Below are 17,632 nucleotides of genomic sequence, written 5' to 3'. Positions count from 1 at the left end.
GACACACTGCGAGCAACCTGCAAGGTGCACACGAGAGCAGACTGTGCTAAAAATAACAGCGGCGTGTTAGCAACAGCCTCCCCATTGGCTGGCAAGGTTAGGAGGCACCTCCGGATTGGTCTGTTGCGTCAACCAGTCAGCTGAAGGGGGCGTGTGCGAGCAGGGCCGTCTCAGCCACGGAGCAGAGGCTGCTGGGAGGGGTAGTTTTCTATTCAAAGGTTCTAGGAGGCCTTACAATGGGGCCTTGTGTGTCCAAGCCCTCCTTGTGGAGATGAACAGCTATATTGTTTTAAGGTTTAAGTAGGCAGGGCTCACCTTAAGCGCAAGCAAGATAAACGATTACCTAAGACTGCCCTAGCCTCGGCAGCTCCTGGCCCGAGTCCCAGCCTGGGGAGGAAGGCAGTGCAGAGCTTGGTAAAACTATTTGAACTCCAATTGATGCATCATCTACTAGTTGCACTATGACATACCATATATTTACCCTTTTCAAAACGGGTTAGATCCCGAGAAGAGGCGCTGCAGTGACATTAGCGAGCATACAAGGGCTTGTTCTTGATGTAGTGAATATTATTTTCTTGAAAATGACAGAATATATTACTAAGAGTTATGGCCCTGCTGCTTCCAGGTTGAAGCCAATTACCAGCTAGGGTCAGGAAGGCATATTCTCCATAATGTAGCACTGCACAATAAGGCACGTTATAGGGGATTTGATGCAGAAGCAGTGCTATTTATATGCATTTATAGGGCACCAATCACTATTGCACTAGCCCCACTTTCTATGTTTTAAATTGGGAACTGTTATCAATTCCAAATAACAAGAACAAATACACAATAAGCTCTTGCAGGCCCTTAACTTTAAGCACTGAGAACAGGAAAAACTACAGCCAATTACCAACCTTTAAGGGTATGTCTACACTACAATAAAACACCTGCAGCTGGCCAGGGTCAGCTGACTTGAGCTTGCAGGGCTCAGGCTATGGAGCTATAAAATTGCAGAGTAGGGTCTGAGAACCCAGGCTTCAGCCCAAGCCCAAATGTCTACACTGCAATTTTATAGCCCTGGGGCCCGAGTCCTGTGAGCCCAAGTCAATTGACCCAGGCTAGTCATGGGTGTTTTATTGAAATGTAGACATACCTTTACCGCCCAGGATTCTGAATAAAAACGTGTCTTGCAAAGTGTTCTAGATGCATCTATGTAAGAGACATTTCTTGGGGGAATAAACTCCAGAAATGTGAACCACTACTGAAAATAGCCTGCTTCCATCTTTTGCAAGCTTTGCCTTCAGGCCAGTTGGGTTCAGAGTGAACACAAATGGATGATAAGTCAGCGAAAGAGAAAGAGAGCATGCACCAGTCTTTTAGATAATTAACCACCAGCATCACCATTGGGAGAGAAAAGGTAACTGACTAGATTGGCCAAAGGTCTGGCCCAATTAATCTGTTCCCATTTTCCTTTCATCCTAAAGCATCCCCCAGAAAAGGTAGCATAGTAGATTAATATGTAACCTCATTATTGGATCCTCTTAACTTGTGGAGTTACACTTATTTTTGAATCATCTCAGAGCTTCAGACTACAAAAGACTATAAATCCCTTTGAAACAGTTGTAATTCTTTCAGGTTAAATTGCTCTCCCCAATGGCTATTGCAAAAAAATATTCATCCCCAACACTGCTTTCATGAGGATACTCTGTGTTCCCCAGGATCTTTCTATGGATCCTTTACACTTCACCCCCTTTTCCTCACAACCCTCTCCCTCCAGCCACCATCTCTGCAGTCAAAGAAGACTGAATGAACTCAGTCAAGAGTGTATCTTGAAAATCTGTTGTGGCAGTTAGTGTTGGATACTACACTGCAGTAGGCATGGCTACTAATTCTTCTCCCCTCCCTCCAAAAAAAATGTGCAGCATATGTGGTTTGTTTTTGTTTTTGGGGAGGATAGGTTGAAAATGGGTGGCCATTGGGAAAATTATGAAACCTATAATGAACAGAAATATCTCCATTACTTTTCATTTAACAGCAATTCAATTAAAAGAGTGCATTAAGAATTTAAACATTCCATTGCTTTGCTTCAAACAAAATCATCCTGCCAGCCAAGCATCAGGAAATGAAACTGACCAGCCTAGGTTCAGTATCATTAGTAAAAAAAAGCCAATTACATTTCTGAAATTCTGTTTTAGTTTTAATAAGATGTTACTAATAGCACATAAGGACTCTTAAAATATTTCTCTCTTGACTATGTTCCTTTAATTATCCAGAGGTGAATACACCCACAGGGAGAAAGAGAGAGTGGAATTCTGTCGTAAGGATCCATTTATGCATTCTTGACTACTTGGCTATTACGACAAAGGAGAACTATTGAATCAGACACATGCACGAGAGGGAAGGAATCTCCAGGTTGCCAGAACAAAGCTAGTTTTGCTAGGTTGTTTAATGCCAAGGAAGGTCAGTCAGGGTATAATTGGGCATAATTAACACTTCCATACCAGGAACATTCTTTACTTTCAAGTCACATGACACTTAACTAAACCCAAAGGAAATGAGAAATTCTTTCCTGCCTTAGAAATGAAAACATTTGCTAATTTGAACATGTCAACAAAAAGTTCCCACCAAGCACCATAAAGAACAAAAACATGGCTGCTCCTATTAAGTAAAATTTCAGATAGTTAAAATCTGATCCCTGTAGCCAACACTCAGAGAGAGAGCACACTAATACAATCCAGACATTTGCCAACATCCAATTTTTAAAGGCAGCAACATTTCAGGTTCAGAGGGGCTGTCAAGCAGTGGACCAAATGATTCACGGGACTAGGGCTGGGTTTTAGAGCCATTTACCGGTCCAATATGACCCTGTCCCAGCTTATTTGTAACCAAAAGTTATGACCCCTTTTTGGTAACTGATATGAAATAAGGTGACATTGTGCATGTAGGGGGGAGTGGGGAAAGAGGACTCAGGATATGTGTCCATGTCCCAGAACACTATAAACACCTCATTAGCACTGTGAGCAGAGAGGCTAAGTATTGAATAGGCCAGGAATTCTCCAGTTTTTTCTAGTGTGGAGATTGTAAATACAGGGATTTTCTTGCAGAAACCTCCTCTTCCATTTACAGAAGCATAGCATCCCTGTGGTAATTACAGCAATGACATATGTGGAAAAGGAATACCAGGCATGCATATTTAGCTTCCTTTAATTCAGTTTAGCAGTGTGCCTCCTAGTTGTTCAACTACTATAGTGATGAGTGCCATTATAAGACCACACTGTTCTCTGCAGACACCCACCAACCATCCCACAGATCAGTTTGGGAACCTCTGAATTAGGCCATTTGAGACTGAACTACTTTCTGAAGTCCTGCCAGAGGCCCCTCCAGGGCAGGGCTGCGGCACAACAGGAGGGCAGCATGTGGGGGAAGCTTGTCCTGCCAGTGCCCTTGCTGAACCGGTTCTGGGCTTAAAGAAAGGACTTTGATCTTCACAGCTGTCAAGGCAAGCACTTTCTACTCATTTCAATGAGTTTTAATTTTTTTTTTTTTTTAAAGACCCTGCAATTAACCTCACAGTTCTCATCACACAGAATCTGTTTCAGAGAGCCTGTCTTTTCTAGGGTCCCTGTCTGGGGGATTAGAAACTAATGAACACAAGACAAGTAATCACATAAGAAAGACTGAATCTTCACTGCAGTGCTACCCTTCTGTATCTCTTGCTCTGCTTCACAAGGGAGGGCCTCATCTACACTAGCAGTTTTAGGGCAATCTCCCATCCTTGCGGTCTGGCACTGCCACTGACCTAGGCTACACACACTAGTGGCAGTAGAAGTCTTCTCCAAAGTTGCCTGTGTAGACAAGGCCAAGGAGAAAAGCAACCCTCTTCCTTCACTCGACCAATGGATGAGAACCACTAGATAAGGCAGTTTAACTCTTTCACAGCTGCCAGAACATGGAGCTACATACCCAGTAATCAAAGTTCTGATCTTAAACTATAAGCCCTTGATTCCCTACAGCAGTAGCGAGACTGGGAGTGCTGAGGCAACAGCAAGCACAGCTGTATGGGGGAAAAGGAAGGGAAATTCCTCGTCTCTCTATAGCGATCCCTGTCTGGATGGTACTGCTAGTTGTGCCAACAGGCTCAGATGTGAACACTCTGCATCCCAAACTACATCTTTGTTGGGACCTTAGACCACAAGTGGGAAATTCTACTGTACCCCAAATCCAGCTTAGTTTCTCTCTGCCCCTCCTGCTCACCAAAGCAGCTCCTTAGAAGTTAACATGATTGCAAGCTCCTGGTCAGGAGGGAAGGGGAAGGTGTGTACAACCTGTACATGAGCTGTATCTCCTTCCCCAGATCTGTGCTGAGCAGCCTAGGAGTCCACAGCCTCTGCTGGTATTCAGCAAACAAGCAGGCTCTAGTTTTCAGTACATGGCTATTAGTCTGGAATATAATAGCTGGTTTCCAGCTACAGCACAGAAGGTTCTAACTTCCTGCAGCAGGATAGTCAAGCAGCTCAGGAGGTTTTAGAAAGGGATTGGATGTTTGCATGGTGAAACAACATCCAGACACATTAGCAAAGGCAAGGGTTACACAAAGCGAGCCGTCCTCCTGCTTCAGGACATAAAATTATCAATGGCTGGGGTGAGAAAGCAAACAGCGGTCCTTCCCCAAAGCATCTCACAGAGAGGTCAGCATAGCCATGACTGGCCATTGTCAGAGAACAGATGGCTCATTGTTAATTTCTAGTTTGGCAACTCTTAAGTTCTTAGTGTCCCAATCACCTTACAAAAGGAAACTCTGGGAGGACGATGGGTGAGATGAACTAGAGAGAAATCCTTGTTAGAAAAAGAAAAAAAAAAAAACTTTATTGGTTTACATTTTGCAGAGGTAGTTACAGAAAGGGCCTTCGGTTAATCGGTTGAAGAAAACATAGGGACATGTAATTGTTGTGCTCATATGAAAAGGGCATCAGTCATGAGCATGCTAGCCTCCCTGTATAATACATAGAGATTTTCGGTGGGTCGGCAATCTGAACTCATTCCTCAGACTTTGGGGGTGAGGCCAGGGGAGAAGACTTCTTATCAACTGAGAGGGAGAGCATGGAAAGGAGGACTGCAGGTGACCCCCCGATTCCGAAAGTGGGCAAGACGTGTAAAAACAGTGCTACACCTTGATAGGAGAGCAGATCCCCTTAGAATGTAAGTACTTGCCCACCAGGCATTTTGCAGAGCCATATGGCAGACGGTAGCCATGCTTGGGAGATGGCAAGAGTCAGTAGCCTGCTTTTGCCATCTCAGTTCTCAGCTATTATCAGGTTCCAATCCCCAGTTGATTTTGTTTCTTCCCCCACACATAGTTTAATTTGTAACATTTTAGAGAAGATTAATTGGTTCTCAATAACAGTGAAGTCCAGAGATGCTTTAAGACCCTTTCCCCAACCCTGCAGCAGGTACAGCAGCACCAAGGGCCGATCACCTCTTCTTGAAGCCGTACTTCTTGCGCTCGTAAAAGAGATCTGTCTTGGAACTGCCCAGATTGACTATCTTAGGGCAGCCATCCCTCTGGAAACATGCAGAGAGAAAAGGACATGGTTAGAGCAGAACAGGCTCGAGTGGGGTATGAAGAGTGACCACTATCTTCCACCCCAAAAGACACCTCCTGGAAACACCCATGCAGGAACACTTCCCTTCTACTCCATTGGCTCCAGCCATCAAAACTGAGAAAGTGGAGGGGAGGAGGGAAGCCTTGCTAACACTAACTAGGGCATTCTCTTCCTCAGGGGAGCATGGAGAACAGTTTGAATAACATAATCACTTTAATGAAAGAGAAGTATAGTGCCCCGAGACTGGATCCTTCTAAGCTGACTTATGACATGACTTATGGGGGCAAGGGGAACAACCTTTCCCCACCCTGAGTTAAGAGGAACCTACTTCCATTAGGTGTCAACACATATTCCTTGTGCCCTCAGTTCCTGCAGCCAAAGCAATTCCCAGATTCCCCACACTTTAGACACATCAGAATAGAACTTGATTCACTGTAAAGGTCACATGCCCATTTTGCAGGTACAAGGGTACTCATAGCAAGCGTACGTGGGGAGGCCTCCATATCCCAGTCCTACCAGCTGGAGGGAAAGCCAGACGTAAGTGGAGCAAGTTAGGGAGAATAAATCAAGGGTGTAGCTGTGAGTTATGGGAGATGGAAAAATTTAAATACAAATCAGAACATGAGCCAAAACCCTCCCTGATAATGGGAGATGGGACATATGCATGTGCACGCCAGAGAACGTTTGCCCATGGGTCACTCAGCCTGGCATCTGTGCGCCTCTTGAGGGCAAAATGCTGCTGCTGGAGTTGGCATCTGTGCTGTGCTGAGGGGCCCAGTGGGCATTGGCACACGTGTCCCTGGTTGTTGCGTAATCCTGAGTGGATTAGACGAGAAAGCCTTTGGGCAGGTGTCATCCACTGCAGAGACCGCACCCAAGCTGCGGCACCAAAACTTGCTGTTATGGGGGAGAAAAGAAGAGGTGGGATGGGCAGGATAGCAGAGATAGAAGAGGGGAAAAAATTAAATCATTCTCTCCTCTCCCTTCCCACCACACCCAAATATATGCCTACACCAACCAGCCTCTAGCTCTTGTCTTGTGGTTTCACTTTGAACCTCCAAGGTGGGGCCCTTCCAAACCTTCCCTCCCACAATTTAGGGCATCTGTGATAAACCTGGCAGCTTCATTACAGGTGTCTGTTCATTCCTCCACCCCCTCAAAAGGATTTGGCACATGCTCATACTTCTATCCCCAAGAAAGAAACCCTCCCTGCAACCCACAGCTTGCCAGGATGACATGGCATGACCCTGGCCTGTAGCCCCAAATGGGGCATGTGTGGAACCAGAGCCCCCCACGAAACAGGAACCAGGCACCTTTGCCCCTTTACATGAAGGATGTTCCCTCCAGCCCATCTCATCCATTTTTTGCTTTCTTGCTTCACATTCTAATGGAAGTACGTTCCTCTTGACTCTGTCTGGGGCTGAATGTAGAGCATTTGGGAAAGTAAGATTAACTCATTTGACTAAACTAAGGGAGTGTTAAAGCTTTAGACACAGAGCTCTGTCTGCAGAAGCAGTACTGTGGTCCTGATCATTCGTGTTCATTTAAAAAAAAAACCCTCAAGACACTTTTCCACAGGAAATGGGTGTCCATCTTTAATCACTGCATTCTGTCTCTAAGTTCCACCTGCTGTTTCATTTCATTCATTCACATCCTGCTCTAACTGGATGTAGTGCTGCTGTACACGGTTATACTGCCATGTTTCACCTCAAAGGTGGCTGTGTTCCTGTGTGCAGAGATCATTCTCACACCACTGTCATTAAGCACTATAGGACCCTGCTACAGAAACATAAGGGAAGAGGACCACTAGAAAGAGGCCACTTCTAGGTTGGAATACGTTTACCAACAGTACATAACACCCCACAGCAGTGAAAAATTCATATCCAAATAAAATGGGAAAGGGAGTTTTAGGTCTGTAGAGTGCAATTACCGGAGTTGGAATTTGGTCAGGACACCAGAGCCATAACCCATATTCTTATGAACCCCCCCACAGGATTTTAATGGCTACAAGTGGCCCATGACTTTTGTTTTTCGTCTAACTCAGAGGAAAACACCAGCAGTACTGGATGTCCTACAGCACCACACATACACAGGGCCATTGATTCAGTGTTGACTGGAGTAGTCACATGCTTTTTGCAGCATTTGAGAATTTCTAAGCTAGTGACCTGACCCTGATAAAGCTTAGCTTGTGAGACCTAGTAAGATAACATCTTAAGTGGTAATGTTACAGGCAATGTATGGATGAAGTGAATCACATACATGCAGTTTGTAAACTATTTTTCAGTCCTGTGGGATGAAAGGCACGAGAGAAATATCACAGGGCTTATTTGTAGATCTCACAGCATTTTACAAAGGTGGGTAAGCACCACTATCCCCAGATGCATAAAAGAGAGGTGAAGTGACTTCCTCGTGGTAACATAGCAAGCTAGTGGCAGAGTTGGTACTAGAGCTCAGGTGTCCCAAGTCGCAGCTCCATGCTCATTCCACAAGACCACAGCTGCCTTTAAAGATAAGCATGACTGTTAAATAAAAACCACATCTGTTCAACAAGAGACAGAAAGACAACCTTGAGGCACTGTGTCCAACTTACATCTTTCTCCTGGATGGTGCACTCCTTGCAATAATAGGCATCAGAGACTCCTGGACCTCCGCAGATCACACAGCGGCCTTGGTACGACCCATAGTTACACTCGTCACATATGCGCACAAGTGTGCAGGGTCGCACATATGAGTCACAGATCACGCATTTACCATCACCTACAAATAGAGCACAGTCCTTAGCTAAAGAGTTTCCTTCTCCACCATTCCCACCGAGAGGGGATAGCTCCCTATCCAAACAAGTCCCCCATACACTCTAAAATAGTGGGACTGAGCTTGGAAATTCCTTCTCGCTGACATATGAAAGCCATTTTATTTCTCTGAAGTGAATGAGCAAGTAGAAGAGCCAGTATCTTGCAAAACTTCATTTTCGAGTCTTTTTGCTTTGCAATCAGAATCAGAGATGAGGGCCAGCACTCTGCTCAGCCAGCATTTTACAAAACTCTTCATTACATCATCCCACCACTGTGTCGTTAAACTTTCTGACGAAATTTAGCACTTGTGAGAATTTGCTGAACTGACAGCACCAGACAGTCTTTTAACTACAGGAGAGGTAGAATATGGGCAGCAGCAGTGCAAGCTTCTCACACACCACCACATAAACATGAGACTAGAGTACTACCTCCAAAGGATGAAAAGGGAGGTTCAGTCTTCATGATCCTTGACTTCTGAGAGGGCCAAAAAGAGGGCGAATTTGTGTAGACAGCCACAACAATTTCTGTGGTGTGGAAACCTCACAAAGAATTGAATGAAACCTAACAATTCATTTCACAGATGCCATATAGTCATCAGATGCCAGTGACAGTCTGTAGTGTCCTGGACTATATCCAAATCAATGACCAAGAGCTGAAAGGTTCATATCCTATTACCAGTCCCCTTGAGTCATCTAATCCCTACCGCCACTAAGGATTCTTATCTCCATAGTGATGAGGCTTCAACTACTTCCTGTGGAATCTATTCCACTGACCATATACTCGTAAAACGCTTCCCTAATGTCAGACTAAGGGCTTGGCTACACTTGCAGATGTAGAGCGTTGGGAATTAAATCAGCCTTTGGAGACCGCAGCAGGGAAAACGCTGCCATGTGTTTACACTGTCAGCTGCAAGCACACGGGCATGGCCACATTAGCAGCTCTTACAACGCCACAAAGAGCAGTGCATTGTGGATCTATACCAGTGTGCAAATGGCTGCAATGTGCTTCAAATTGGGGGTGGTGGTGTGTGACAGGGAGTGTGTTGTGTGTATGTGGGGGGAGAGACAGAGTGTTTTAGGGGGCAGAGAGTGTGTCAGCATGCTGTCTTGTAAGTTCAGAGAGCAGCAGACCTCCCCCTCCCCCCGCCACACACACACACACACACACACACACACACACACACACACACACACACACACACACACACACACACACACACACACACAGTTTGCTTTGTCCCAGAGCAGATAAGCATGCTGGCTGTCAGTAATGGAGCTTTGAAAGGGAATATCTGCATGTCTGCAGCCAAGTTCAAAACAATGAGAAGAGCGGCCACTTGACTTCAGGAGATTATGAGACATTTCCGGAGGCCAATCACAGTGCAGTAATGCATCACGTCGGCATTTCAGCCAGGGTGCAGCAAGCTTTATGCTTCTCATGGAGATGGATTACCAGGAGTGCTCCAGCTGCAGAGTCCAGGCGCTCTAAGTGCCTTGCCAGTGTGGATACGTCAGGAGTTAGGGTGCCCGGGGCTGCTTTAATGCGCTCTAACTTGCAAGTGTAGCCATGCCCTAAATTTCTCCCTCCTTTGCTCCTTTTCCCACTGTTTTCTGAGACACAGGCTAACACCCTTATTTCATTTATACTGTGCCCATGAAAGGACCGATCATACCCTCTCATTCTCCCAAGTCTCCTCTTTTATAGTAGGAGAAGAATGTATTTAGTTCTGTGTCTCTTCACATGTCCTAGCTTCAGATAGTTTTTGCTGTGTATTTCCCACACTCAGAATTATGACTTGAGCCTTTATCAAATTGTGTAACAGGCATTTTTGGAAAATGGATTTTTTTCTTTTTTAAATTACCAAGTTATCTTTTTGCAATACAAGTGGATCATCGTGAACTGATCAGTACAACCCCAGTTCCTTAAACTCTGGCCACAAACCTGTTTTTTTATCCACAGGTAGGACCCTCTCCCTGTACTTTTCCATGACACATACCGTAATGCTTTGTGCTTGTATGGCATCTTCCACGTAAGCCTCTCAAAGTGCTTTCCACATATTCATCAACTTAACCTCACAACACCCATGTGGGTTTTCCCATTTCAAAGAGTGATTTGTCCAAGCTTACACACACAAAAAATCAGTGGCACAGCTGGAAACAAAATCCAGGCTAAATCCCAGCTGTGTACTCTAACCACAACAATGCTCTCACAAAACACCACAAGCAGATGTTATACTTACATTTTTCACACAGTCTTCCAATAGCTGCAATAAGTAAAGCAGAAAAAAGAAAATTATTTTTGACAGAGACAATTCAAATAAAACTTTTGTTTTAAATAGGTGAACTGCAATTTAAAAGTGAATTAATGTTTTTTTAAAAAAATCTGTTTAAAATCTAAACTAATTTAACAAAGTACAACGGCAGCCTTAACATAGCAAATACATACATTTTAATAGTAAACAGTAAGCATCCTTCTAGACATACATTTGCCAAGACCAGAGCGTAGAGTTCAATGTTCCCCATGAGGCATTCAATGGCACCATTCACACTTCCAGCACAGCGCTGCATTCGCTACACTGCTTCAGGTATTAACAAGAGCACGGAAATAACAGAGCCCAATACACAGGCTATGGCAGAAACTTTCCATTGCATTAATGGGAGCTGGATGAGGTTTTCAGAGACGAAATTATTTTCAAATATTTTGTTTGAAGTCTATGTTTGATTTTGAAGGCTACTAGCATATTCAGGTCATGTTCAGGATGTTATTTGAATTAACTGAAAAAAGTATTACCATTTGTCTATAAGATTTTTAAAAAAAAATTAAATAAATAATACCGTAGATGAATGTATGCAGTGTTCTTGGAGCCATGTTGGTCCCAGGATATTAGAGAGACCAGGTGGGTGAGGTAATATCTTTTATTGGACCAACTTCTGTTGGTGAGAGCTCTTCTTCTCCTTAAGCAGAGCTCTGTGTAAGCTCAAAAGCTTGTCTCTCTCACCAACAGAAGTTGGTCCAATAAAAGATATTACCTCACCCACCTTGTCTCACTAGTAGATGACTACAGTAAGTATCAAGCTATAGAGAGTTGTATACCCTAGTGACCACCACAGCAAAGACTCAGTCACCACTGAGCAGATAGATACCCACCAGGCTGGAAGAGTAGATTTCAGATAGAGTGAGGCCTCTCACCATAAAAGTACAGTTCTACGCTGAAAAATGATTCTTTAAAAACAGCACCCAGGTTTCCATGTTTCCCTTGTCTCAACAAGAACAGTTCAAATTTGCACTTGCAAGCAAAGATTTTTTTTTCCTGAGTCAGCCAGCTCTAGATCCAAGAATCAAGCTAGTCTCTTTCTCTCTCATGCCCCATCACCACTATATAGATTTAGCAAATCAACTTCTGTCCTCAGTTACACCATCTATTGCACAGTTAACTGAGGGCAGAACTTGGCCCTACAATTGGAAAGAATGAAGCAGTTCTGATGATAAAATATTCTCCCACTTGTTCTCTTGGCACTATCAGGATAATAGGAGTAAAGAGCAAAGATATTTGGTCACTAGCGTGAGCAACTATGACTGCTTAAGCATACAAACTAGTCTGTTGAGTAAGTAGATATTATATTCATTTTTCTAATAATTGAGGTGCAATTAAAAGTATTTAAAACCGGCCACTTAAGAGGCAACTAATGCAGAAAACAATCTACAAATATAGAATTACAATAACAGACCCTTATGTTCTTTGTAGGTCACAAGCTGGCAATCACAGAGTGAGGCATTAGGTTATATGGGAACACAACATGCATGCTGGAGCACACAGGTGAGGCACAAGGCCAAGAGCCCTGGCCTACCTGGAGAAGGACAGGTGACTGGGGTAAATGGGAGGACAAGGCTGTTTCTAAAAAGTGTTTTGGATGCGTTTTTGTGGGAGTCACCCCAACGTTAGTAACAACCCACAGCACTGACAGGACACCTCCCAGCCAGAAAGCACTTCATAAAGCGGGGGGAGCGAGAAACATTCCTCCCAGGCTTACCCAGCCAGTCTGTAGCAGAGCCAGAAACAGAACTTGGGTCCCTCTGACTCCCAGACTCATCCTGGTACCACAGTTCCAACGTCCTCCCCTCCCCCTCCCCGGTGCCCCTCCCACCCGCTGCCAACGTGCCCCTCCCCGGTGCCCACTCGCTCGCCGAAGTGCCCCTCCCTCCCCGCCGGGATCGGGTGTGTGGGACGCTCCGCCCCTCCCCGCGCGGAGGCCGAGGTGACCCTGGACAGTGTCGGGATCCCCCACCCAACGGACGCGGGAAAGAGGGAACCAGGGACATCCGGGTCTCACCCACTCCCGCCTGCTTGCGGCAGAAGATCAGGTCCGGATGATGTTTGGCCATTTCTCGTCACCGCGCGAGTTAAGTCGCGTGGTCACCGTTGAGTCCTTTCACCCTTGACCTTTCACCCCCAGGTCCTGGCAGGGTCTATGTGATCTTCTCCCACAAAGCTGCCCGAGCTTCCCAATGACAAATGCTAAATCACTCCACAGCCGCGTGCATAAAGCACCCTTAGACCACGACTTTCTCCCCCGAGACCGCCCCAGAGTCCCCTCTGTTAAGCCGGATAACGCGTCCCCACTGCTTGGGATACTTTCCTTCCAGGACCTGCAAACCCCACCCACTCTCCTTCTACAGGCTCAGTCGCTTGTCGGAGCCCCGCCCTCTCTGGGGCCTGGCCCCGCCTTTTCGCCAGAGACCACGCCCACTTTCGGACATTATTTAAAGGCTGCGCGTGACGTAATTAGAATGCGACATCATCTTTGTCAGTGAACAAAATGGCGCCGTACTGTGTCCTGGTGACTCGCCTGCAGGTGACAGTGCCGCAAGGCGAGCGGGGTGCGGTGGTGGGGAGCCGGGTGCAGTTGGGCGGCCCGTGGCGGTGGGAGCCGGCTGCAGGTGGGAGGCTTGGGGTGGCGGTTTGAGGCCGGGGCGTCCTGGTTCTCCCTGTAGGTCAGCGTGTCCCTCGCGCCTGCCCAGGCCCTGTTCCCATAGCGACTGGGGAGCGGGGTCCCTGCAGGGCGGGGGCAGCCCGGGCTCCGCTGTCGGGAGGTGACACCCCGGCTGCGCTCCCTACGCACGCCCGGGGGGAGCCGGGCAGTGGCCTTTGCTCAAGGTGAGGACAAGGTGAACTGCGAGGTGGGGCCCAGAGGGGACAGGGGTCGGGCCGAGCCCCTCGGAGGCAGACTGCAAACCTGCTGCTAGTGAGCCAGGTCCTGTCTGTGCTGGCCTCGGTTCTCCCCTCTCTGGCCCCGGGTGTTCTGCAGTGTGTGTGTTAGATTTAAACTCCTGTGAATAAACCAACTTCACCCACCCTCCCCCCACATCCCAGCTAGGGCTGCAATTTGACCTGGGCCTCTGGGACTGCCATGCAGAGGTTATTTGGGTTGCAATCTGTGCCAAGGGCTGGTGGGTGCACCTGCATTGACTTGTTAGAAATAAGTGATCATAATTTTTTTTCTCAGATTAAATTTTGTTGTTTCTTTTCTCCCCTTGTTTGAGATATAGTGAAATAAAATACAACTCTTATTAATGTATATGTAAACCATCTCTAGTGGACTATACCTCTTGACACTTCCGTTTACCTGTTCTCGAAAATCACCAGTTGCCACTGGAGCATTAGCATACAAGACTTCAAGTGGAGAATGTGTATGTACATGTTTAGGCCTAAATACAGTAATTACAGGGACTATGCAATGAGACATAATGAGGGAAGAAAGAGATCCACCTTCCCATCCAAGTTCTATCCAACTAGAACTTGAATAAATTTACACTTTTTAGAAGAGATGCTCTATGTGTAATGATCTCTCAAACTCATACAAGCTTGCAACATTACTTCAATACAATCTGATTCTTGTACTTCAGGCATATTTTTGTGTCTAAATCTGTAATTTAAGAACTCTAGAGTTTCTCATTATTCTGTTGAGGACATGTATATGGATATAACTTTCTCTTTTAAAACTAAAATGTTCATGGAAAATCATGCTCCTCATTTAAAGCATGGAACTGGGAGTCAGGAGATCTAAATTCTGTTCCTCATTTTGCCTTAGACTTTACCTGACCTTCCCTAACATTTTTCCTACTTTGCTTCAGTTTCCTAATCTGTAAAATAGTATTAATTTACCCATAGTACTACTTAAGATGTTGTCATCTTAATTCACTATATATTTGTAAGTGTTTCATCTTAGGTGGAGGTACTATAGAAGAGTATATTAATTTTATGCTTAAAATATAAAGGGTCCTAACTGCAGTTTGATTTATAATATGTCAAATTATTTGAAATGTTGCTTCAGTAACCTTTTCTAACTGGAATAACTAATTTCACTGATTAAAAATGCTTCTACATGACTATTTTCGTAAAACAGGGGAAGAATTGCTCTTACTGTAGATAAATAGGACAGCACAAAAATAAGGAACAGATCCATCATGTGAGAACAAGGGGTCAGCTGATGGAATGAATGGCAGGTCAGTTTAGAAGAAATATAAGGAAATACTTAGCATATAATGTATTGGAGCTATGGAATTCACAGTTCCCAGAGGCTATCTAGTATGATGATTAAACTAGATTTCTTTAAAAAGGATGAACAGTTATAATGTATACTAACAAAGCTAAAGGTAATCACTAAGGCTACGATTTAGTCATAGGTATTTTTGGTAAAAGTCATCGACAGGTCATGGGCAATAAATAAAATTTCACTGCCCGTGACCTGTCCATGACTTATACTATAACTACCCCAGACTAAATCTTAAGGGGGTTGCTGCTGGATGTGTGTGCTGGGGGCTGTTGCCGGGGGGGAATCCCAGGGAGGCGGCTGCTGCTGGGGAGGCGTGGTCAGCTGTGGCACCAGCTGCCAGGGGCTGCCAGCAGTGGCTGCACTGGCCACACAAGGACTGCCGCCAGCACTAGCCACTGGGGGGCTGCCTGGGGAAGTGGCTACTCCGACCGCCGCTAGCTGCCGGGGGCTGCCCGAGCAGCGTCTGGTGCAGCCGGCTGCAGGGGTGCCCCAGTAGCTGGCCGGTGTGGCTGTCCCCGGGGTCACCTGAGCAGCTGGCCCTGTAGCCAGCTGCTTGGGCAGCCTTGGGGTCAGCCACACTGGACCCCGCAGAAGTCACGGAGGTTGTGGAAAGTCATGGAATCCGTGACTTCCACGACCTCTGTGACAAACTGGTTAAGCACTGTAGGTGACAAGAAGGAATTTTTGCACATATATAGCATTACACAGACCGTGAAGGACCTATATAAGTATCACTTCACCAACCACAGCAGCACCTAGAATATCTGCCACATTAAAACAGCATATGGTAATTCTGTACAACAATTTTAGGACAAGAAGTAAAGAATTGAAACTGCAAGGGGGAACTCTATTTGCCAGAGCTAAACTAGAGTGGAAATTGCGCTGTGCTCCTGAGGTCTGGACAAAGCCAGTCCTGATGATCTAAACCAGGAGTCGGCAACCTATGGCATGCGTGCCAAAGATGGCAAGCAAGCTGATTTTTAATGGCACGCTGCTGCCTGCCGGGGTCCTGGCTGCCGGCTCCGCTCAGCCCGCTGCCGGTTGAGCGGGGCCAGCGGCCGGGACCCTGGCAGCAGCAGCATGCCATTAAAAATCCTGCCCGGCCCGCTCTTCTCCGCCCCTCCCGCCGGTATTTGCACATGCTTTGCTGACCTCTGTCACTTCTGGCAGGAGGTTGTGTTTCCAGGTTAGCGTGTCCGGGAAGCGGCCCCGCTGGCGGGGGCAAGAAGAGGGACTCGTCCCCACAGGAGTCGCGAGGCCTGTAAGTGGGGAAGGGTCTTGGGTCCCAGCTCCGCCGCCCGCCCGCCCCAAGCGTGGCTGGCCCCGCTCCCTGGACTCAGGCAGGCTTCCCCGGGGTTGGAGCCCCGGTGCCGGGATGAGCTCGGCTCTGTACTGGGGCAGGCTGTGTCCCACAGCCCGAACCTGAGCCCGGAGGCTGCGGCTCGCCGCCTGCTGGACTCTGGGAACAGCTGGGTCGCGCTTCTTTCGCCACCCCAGGTCACTGGATCCCGCTCCCCTCCGGCATTGAGGGCAGAACCCAGGAGTCCGGAGCCCTAGTCTCCATCTGCCCCCCACCCCCTCGAATAACTAGAGCCCAGCTGGAAACCTAGGAATCCAGAGTCCTCGCTCCCAGCACTCCTCCCCCGAGCATCAGACACCAGCCCCTTCCCGGAGCCCGGGAGTCCCAACTACCACCCCGCTCCCCGCCCTACCCCCCCTCACACACCCCTAGCCCCCTGCCCTGACTCCTGCACCCCCCCACATCCCCACCCCCATCCTGAGCACCAAATGAGAGCTCCTGCACCCCTCGCACCAAATGGGAGCTGCCCAGGTAAGCACTCCACACCCAAACCTTCTGCCCCAACCCTGAGCCTCCTCCTTCATTCTAGCTCCTGGCCAGACCCAACACCCCAACCCCCAGCCTGCTCCTTCACCCCCAGCCCTGTGCTCAGTGCACTCCCACCCTCAGCTCAGTGCAGAGAGAGAGGAAGAAAATGGGCTAAACCAAGGGAGAAGGTAGGTACCCACTCTGTGAGTAGGGCCGGGACCCCAGACCGGCAGCGGGCTGAGCAGCAGCAGGCTGAGCCGCTCAGCCCACTGCTGGTCTGGGGTCCCGGCCGCCGGCCCCACTCAGCCCGCTGCCGGTCTGGGGTTCTAGCTGCTGGCCCCTTGCCAGCCGGGGTCCCGGCTGCCAGTCCCACTCAGCGCCTGCTGCCGGCCTAGGTGAACGGAACCCCAGGCCGGCAGTGGGCTGGCGGCGTAAGATCAGCATTTTAATTTAATTTTAAATGAAGCTTCTTAAACATTTTAAAAACCTTATTTACTTTACATATGACAATAGTTTAGTTATATAATATAGACAGAGAGAGACCTTCTAAAAAAACGTTAAAATGTAGTAGCAGCACGCGAAACCTTAAATTAGAGTGAATAAATGAAGACTCGGCACACCACTTCTGAAAGGTTGCCGACCTCTGATCTAAACATTAGATACAGGAGAGGAGAAGACTCAACAAACCATTTGAGGGCCCATCCCCCACAAGTTTTGAGAATTGTCTACATGGGGCTGTTATTTGCGAATGAAGTAGGGTGTGAATCCAAAGTTCTGTAGCTATTCCAGAATAATGCCATGTATTCAGAGTATGTCTACACTACAGCAGCTCGACTGTGTTGCTGTAGTGTGGATGCTTCCTACATAGACAAA

At 47.0% G+C, this 17,632-nt stretch overlaps 2 protein-coding genes across 7 annotated transcripts in view; one reads left to right on the top strand and one right to left on the bottom strand.

Annotated features, from left to right (window-relative positions):
• Nucleotides 1-4,822: 4,822 nt before the first annotated feature.
• PHF5A (PHD finger protein 5A) lies at nt 4,823-12,992 on the bottom strand. The gene is made up of 4 exons (XM_005302588.5): nt 12,709-12,992; nt 10,617-10,640; nt 8,176-8,342; nt 4,823-5,544 (listed from the first exon to the last, which is right to left on the bottom strand). Exons 1-4 carry the CDS (start codon nt 12,758-12,760, stop codon nt 5,455-5,457), a joined length of 333 nt encoding a protein of 110 aa, XP_005302645.1. The 5' UTR covers nt 12,761-12,992; the 3' UTR covers nt 4,823-5,454.
• A 79-nt stretch (nt 12,993-13,071) lies between these two features.
• Nucleotides 13,072-17,632, top strand: part of ACO2 (aconitase 2) — a 31,745-nt gene continuing 27,184 nt past the window's right edge. The window contains exons 1-2 of one of the 6 annotated variants that reach the window (XM_065563161.1): nt 13,173-13,532; nt 14,782-14,881. Coding sequence is in view for 1 of the 6 variants with exons in the window: in XM_005302589.4 (XP_005302646.2) it covers nt 13,195-13,230 (36 nt within the window). In the remaining 5 variants the exon portion in view is untranslated. Of the gene's footprint in view, nt 13,533-13,929; nt 14,066-14,781; nt 14,882-16,101; nt 16,193-17,632 lie in introns of those variants that run through there. The other 5 variants (XM_065563155.1, XM_005302589.4, XM_065563149.1 and 2 more) reach the window with 5 other exon arrangements.

The sequence above is a fragment of the Chrysemys picta genome, chromosome 1 (assembly GCF_011386835.1).
Source record: "Chrysemys picta bellii isolate R12L10 chromosome 1, ASM1138683v2, whole genome shotgun sequence".
Taxonomy (NCBI): domain Eukaryota; kingdom Metazoa; phylum Chordata; order Testudines; family Emydidae; genus Chrysemys; species Chrysemys picta.
The sequence above is the reverse complement of the archived record's forward strand: the minus strand, read 5'-3'. Positions and strand labels throughout refer to the sequence as shown.